We start from the raw sequence: 6,426 nt of genomic DNA on the forward strand, positions 1-6,426 counted from the left end.
TTTACAGCACTAGTTAGTGGGGTTTTTTTTTCTGGACTTGACTGTCTTGGTTTAGGTGGTCTTTACTACAACACTAGAGTCAAGTGTTGTTGGATTCACAAACCTGCCAACTTTGAAGTCATGGTCTCCTCATACTCCTCCCGCACCTTTTCTTCTCTTTCTTTCAGCAGGCGTTCACAGATCATTCCAACTTGCCTGAGCGTGAACAGCGGTTGTTCTTTTCTGGTTGGAGAAACACCTCCCGAGGACGTCCCTGTGGGGAGAAGACGGAAGCCAAAAAAAAAAAAAAAAAAACAGGATGTAAATCATACAAATTGCTACGGTTAGAGTTTACCTGTGGGATCCTTCACCAACCTGGCATGCTGGAAACATTCATACACAGCTGGGATGGGGATTCTGGAGAATAGCAGACCTCTGGTTGCTGGTAGCCTCCATCTAGATGCTTCCTRTTCTGAATGCGTTTGTACTCTTGTTTGATGCTGCTGAGGATTTGTTCTAGTGAGTCAAAACGAGAAGCAGGAAAGGGGGATGTCATCAGTGAAGGCTCCCATTTTATTCAAGTGTTTTCTGGTTTTAAACTGCGTGTGGCTCAACATGTTGGAAATATGGGAGGTGATCGCTGAGGCCGACATCAGCAGCACGTTACCTGCGCTAAGTCTCGACGCCGACTGTCCAAATGGCGAGGGCTCCATGCTCAGGTATTTCCTCGGGGATGAAGTCGATGGGGCCACAGGAATGCATCTCCGTCTTTTGGGAGACGCGGGACTCATGAGCGGATCAAAATCCATGGTCCTCTTCAGGGTAGCTCCGCACGCCATAACTTTAACTTGTCAAAAGCTTGATTGAAGATACCGAAGTGAGACGACAAAAAAAGGCGACAACATTAGATACCCGCAATAACARTTCTTCTCGGTAACGGTTTTATATTTTCTTTGACGAAGAATACACGTTAAGTAGAAGAGCAACGCTCAGGCTTTATTAGAAGCTATCGTTAGCTTCCACCGCAAACCAATAATCAAAAAGAAAACAAAGCTAACGCTACTCTTCATCGCTGAAACGAGTAATTTACTGTACTTTTGAATGAACATTTTTCTTTTACCTGTCCGTGAAAAGCAGGTCGGTCCAAATGCGTTCACAAAACTGGGGTTGTTGTTGAAGTTGTTTTTCAAAAGTTAAAGGGACGAGCAGCCAGCTGCGGGCCAATTATCAGCCGTAAGATAGGGACGCTAGCTAACGCTGCTTAGCAGCCTGTTTGTTGATCCGAKGCTGTCGGCTTCCCAGGCTGGTCACGTGACGTTCCAAACACGGGCGCTACGCATTCTGGGTAATGTAGTGATTTTTCACTAGCGTTACAAACCATTCCGYGTCCAGTACAACCCAGCTTAATTGGAACTTAAATATTTTTCTAACAAATATTTTAAATGCAGCACATTGCAATTCCATTTCAACTTCTAGTTGCCAGCTTTAATTAATTTCTGATTTTTTTTTGTCCAGCAGAGGACGTGCAAACACCTACAATTGTAATAWGGATGATTCTTCCCACAGGATATGAATATAAAAAAAGAAAAAGAAATAAAAGAAAACATAAGGCAAAACCGACATGAATAAAAAAGGCAAATAATTGTAAAAGAAAATAAGAAATAACTAAACTTCAAATATGAAAAAGATGGTGTCTATATACTCATTTTTATGCTAATTTCAATAAAAAATTAATATTTTTCATTTATTTTGCACTGCAGCTGTTGCTCAGACTGACACACTTTGTTAGAATTGATCATGCTATTTTTTTCAAACAAAAACCGACCTCAAACTGATTTGCGAAGTTTTAGATTTTATTGTAAAAATGTTTACAGACACAATGGCATAAATATGACAAAAATAGATAAATTCACATATCTACAGAGCACTTGTTTTGTTGTAGACACACCCTTAAGATACACAATGTCGCTTTTGACATTTCACAGCAATGCTGCACAACAGCTTTGCACAAAAACCTGTTTTGCAATAAAATCTTTTTTTCCCTTCAAATGCAGCTGTGTTACGTTTTAAAAATATTACATGGAAAGCTTTGATGGAATCAAAAAACTATTCAGAATTTTAAAAGACAAATTTACAAACTGGTTYTCAATAAATAAATAAGAGTTGGCAAAGTTCTTAATATTATAGTGCTTACAAGAAAAAAAAAACACAATAAACCAAGTCTTTTTTAAATCATTGCACTTTTAAACCAAAGCAAGTTTTCTATGAATGATTTAGTCATTGAAGACTTTTTCATTATGACATTTATGACCATTATTTACTGAATTTAACAACCAGAATAGGAGATCTTTACTCTCCGTTGAGTATGTTTTTACAGATTTCATCCTGAAGCTCAATGCAGTGATTAATTAGTCATTTTTTGGTACTTTTCACAGTAACAAGCTGTCCACTAACAGGTCAAAGGTTAAACTAAACCATCACAGTTTTTCAGACTGGCTCTGCTGTGGAAGTCTCTGTAACTCCGGACACGGTAACCTGGGCTACTTTTATCCGGGTTCGTCCACAGACCCTCCCGTCTTTCCCCGCCCAGCTTGCTGTCGCTCTCACGCTCCTGCTGTTCCAGTCGCTCTCGGCGCTGCTGTCCAGCGACTGCGTGCCCCGCCGCCACATGTGGCAGATGCTGGCGAAGGCCCTCCGCAGGTCTTTGCTCCTCATGGCGTAGATGACGGGGTTCACGGTGGAGTTGAGCAGGCACAGCATGCTGCAAAAGGCGAAGATGGTCTTGATGAAGTCGTTCACTTTCCCAAAGAGGTCGTGGACCATGATGGCCAGGAGCGGGCCCCAGCAGATGATGAGCGCCACCAGGATCAGGACGAGGGTTTTCGCCAGACGGAGGTCCATCCGGGCCTGCTCGGGCCTCACCATCTGCACTTTGGCTCCTTCTGGCGTGTGGACAATCTTGCTCCTCTGTGAGCTGCGGCTCAGCATGCGCACGGCGTGGTGGTGCGACTTCCACAGGATGAACATGTAGGCGTAGATGATGAACAGCACCAAGATGCTTGTTATTCCGATCCAGAACATCAGGTACTTCTGGTCAATCAGGGGGAAGATGTCTGAACAGATCGTGCCGAGGCGCTTGCAGTTCCAGCCGAGCAGCGGCAGCAGCGAGATGACGATGGAGATGGTCCACATCATGCTGAAGGCGATGACGGCTTTAGTCTTGGTGACGATACGTTTGTATGCCAGTGGCCTGTGGATGGAGATGTAGCGATCGATGGCGGTCAGGAACAAGCTGCCCACAGAGGCCGTGTAAGAGGCGATGACCCCGGCCAGCTTGAAGAGGAACACATTTGGGCTGTCCTTCCTGTGGAGGATGTGAAAGTCCAGGAAGCTGTAAACAAAAATGATGCTCCCTATCAGATCAGCCACAGCCAGGCTGCCGATGAAGTGGTAGGAAGGCCGAGATCGGAGCGTCTGAGAGTGGAGGATCACACACAGCACCACGAGGTTCTCCAGCACCGTGAAAGTCCCCAGGGTGAGCGCCAAGATGGCGATCGCCAGCTGCTGYCTGGGAGTGAGGATCATGAAGCACTCCAGGTTGTCGGCAAAGTTCTCGGTGCACTGCGCGGCCCCCCCGCCCCCCACCAGCGWGACGTTCCCCAGCAGAACGTCGGACACGTTGGTGGGGAGAACGGGCGAGAGGGCCGCGAGGATGACCTCCTGGTTTCCGGGACTGAGCTCGGGGAAGGTGCTGCCGATGGAAGCGGAGTGCGGTTTGTCCAGGTGGAATCTGTGTTTGGCCAGGCTGGGGTCAACAAGGGGGTCGTCGTAGCTGGCATCATTGGAGCCGAGATACCGGAGCCCTGTCGTCAGCGTGCTCACTGTTGTGCCCGCTATCCTGTGGAGAGCCAGCTTCATGGCTGRAGAGCTGCTCAGAGGAGAGGCCTGCAGGGAAACAGCATGAGATGTACAGGAAAGAAGATCTGTTGAGAAAACACAGCCTTTTCTGTTAGRCGAATGCTGTGAAACATGTGTTTACATAATAATAATGTAAAATAAAAGGTCATTGTTGAACTAGAAACAGTGTTGAACAGCCATTTTGGTCAAAACATGAATATGATGCTGTTCAGGATTTCATAAGATTTTGTGAGATCTGTTAGAGCTCTAAGTATGTTGAAGAAGACTCAGCTACCACCTTACCAAATTTGACCTACATATCTGTAAAATTGACATAATTAGAATCATTTTTTTGTGTTTTATGATGACAGCCATCTTAAAAAGTGGCAACTCCAAAAGTTAATTGGTTACAGATAAACAACTAGTGATGAGAGTTTTATTAAAATCAGTTCTGTGTTAGCTCTTTTGCTACAAGACCAACAGGGTTGACTACAAGACATTTAATGCAAATGTTTGAAGCAGAAATGTTGTGCAATGTGTAAAGCTATGAATAGCCTATATTGTGAATAACTCTCAGCTACTACCACACCCAGTTTTAGTTACGTCTGTAAAACTGACTGATAAAGCCATTTTTTGTTTTCCAAAAATCGGTAGTCTGCGGCTGCCACCAGATCCAATAATTACATTCTAAAAGTTTCAGGGAAAATACGTCAATTGGTTCATAAAATATTTTTGCTAACAGACATGGTTGACACATATAATTGACGGCCAACTTTTAAGAAAACAGCTCAGAGAGTATAAATTGATGAATCAGGCATACCTCACCAAAGTGTCCTGTGAAATCTTTAAAATTGACTGTGTTGCACCCATTTTTGTGGCAGCCATCTTGGATCAATTAACTCCAAAATTTAAATGGTTGTAGWTGGACATCCAACAACCACTTCCTGAGAATTTCATTGAAATTCGCTCAGTGGTTCATGAGATATTTTGAGCCATWTTACAGGATGTGGGAAATCTGTGCATCAGATTCCAGATGCGTCCCAGACAATAGTGGGAAAGTGAACAGTTGATGAACCTGTGTCCCCTCCCCTCCCCTCCCTCCCCGACCCCCGGGGGGATCATCACATTAAGAGGATGGGTTGGGCTTTCTTATTAATTAAAACATGCTATAAAGCATCAAGCGGCTGTCAGTCATCACTTGAATAATCAGGCATGAAGGGAGACATTGAAAAGAGTCACCATGTCCGATTAATGAACCATCAACGTTTGGAGACATTGGAGGATAATAATAATTATTAACATTCAAACATTTTTTATGAATTAACAGTGAACTGAAGTTAAGAAACTAAAACTTTTAGAATCTAAGGACACGAATAATAAATATAAATGCATTAAAATTGATCGTAGTAGTTTAAAAATACACACCCTTTTTGTTATCAGTCCATCCCGCGGGAAAAAGGGGTTTAAGAGGAGGGAGGAAAAAAGCTGTTRAAAKCGGCAGTGAAAAGTTGTATTTCCAATAAAACTGGCAATGAGGGAGAAATGATAAACAAAGGTAAACAAAAACAGATCTCAGAGAGACGCGCTGAGTGTCGGAGCCCGCTGGGTGTGCGTGCGTTTTGGGAGCGCGCGCYGTTATATTGGCTGCGCCTTTGTGCGCGCATGCCTCCGCTGGTCACGTGGTGTTCGAGGTGTTTGAGCGCATCCGATCATCACCATCCGCACCAAAAGCTATTAATAAATGCTTGCTGGCAGGCACCAGAACCAGCTGGAGTTTGGCTCCGCGGTGGACTTCCTCCCTGATGTTGGGTTTGTGCGTGAAGCTTCAGAGATCAGAWGGAGCCCAGACACCTGACGCACTTATCTCCAGCTGCTCACATGCTTGTTATAGGTGCAGAAAAACTGCAATAGTCATAGACTTTTGACAGGGCTACAAAGGAAAGAAGAGCAACCATCAAACTGTGTGAAAAAAATGAAGGGAATGTGACATTTCTTTTGTCTTCTGAGGGGTTTTATCTTTAGATTTTGACTTGTTCTTGGTTTCTCTTCTGGGTTTGTTGTCTTGGTTTTCTCTTTAACTTCTCAACCATGATATAGTTTGGTTTTACCTCATTTGTATATGGATCACCACAAAGCCTATTTGAATTAAAAGCCCAACACTCTTTGAAGGAATGCATATCACCAGATGTAAAGACGTTTTTTAAAAATGGAAACAGGTACAATTTTTTTTGTCGATAGTTTTCTTTATTTGGATGTGCCCACATGAAAAAGCCTTGGTGCCAGCAACATATTCAGCTTATTGAAAACGAACGAAATAAAGGAAGAGAAAGCAGTGTTTAAAAAGCAAACAAAAATGAGTTCTCTAAGAAATATTACATATACTTCAAAAGTAAAAATATAAACGAGATTCACCATTTAAAAAATAAATAAATAAATGCAATTTATAGATTTCAAATTTGATAAAATGCTCTAAATTTTAGGACAAATCTTTGGTGATGGTCTACATGTGTTTTGTGGACCTGGAGAAGGCGTTCGACCGTGTCCCAAGGG

General features: G+C 43.2%; 2 protein-coding genes across 3 annotated transcripts in view; both read right to left on the reverse strand.

Moving 5' to 3' along the window:
* Window positions 1-1,289, reverse strand: part of LOC106521997 (akirin-2) — a 4,200-nt gene extending 2,911 nt beyond the window's left edge. Inside the window, exons 1-4 of the mRNA XM_014014817.1 lie at window positions 1,100-1,289; window positions 647-837; window positions 355-495; window positions 104-253 (exon numbers count right to left, since the gene is read on the reverse strand). Of these exons, the coding sequence (XP_013870271.1) occupies window positions 104-253; window positions 355-495; window positions 647-818 (463 nt within the window). The 5' untranslated portion in view covers window positions 819-837; window positions 1,100-1,289. The remainder of the gene's footprint in view (window positions 1-103; window positions 254-354; window positions 496-646; window positions 838-1,099) is intronic.
* Window positions 1,290-1,826: 537 nt separating this feature from the next.
* LOC106522003 (cannabinoid receptor type 1B) lies at window positions 1,827-5,475 on the reverse strand. 2 transcript variants are annotated; one of them, XM_014014840.1, is made up of 2 exons: window positions 5,302-5,475; window positions 1,827-3,924 (listed from the first exon to the last, which is right to left on the reverse strand). In XM_014014840.1, the coding sequence occupies exon 2, from the start codon at window positions 3,895-3,897 to the stop codon at window positions 2,467-2,469; it is 1,431 nt and encodes a 476-aa protein (XP_013870294.1). In that variant the 5' UTR covers window positions 3,898-3,924; window positions 5,302-5,475; the 3' UTR covers window positions 1,827-2,466. The 2 variants fall into 2 exon arrangements, with proteins under 2 accessions (XP_013870294.1, XP_013870284.1); XM_014014830.1 differs by having other exon boundaries at window positions 1,827-3,962.
* Between the last annotated feature and the right edge of the window lie 951 nt (window positions 5,476-6,426).

The sequence above is a fragment of the Austrofundulus limnaeus genome, unplaced genomic scaffold, assembly GCF_001266775.1.
Source record: "Austrofundulus limnaeus strain Quisiro unplaced genomic scaffold, Austrofundulus_limnaeus-1.0 Scaffold2, whole genome shotgun sequence".
NCBI lineage: Eukaryota > Metazoa > Chordata > Actinopteri > Cyprinodontiformes > Rivulidae > Austrofundulus > Austrofundulus limnaeus.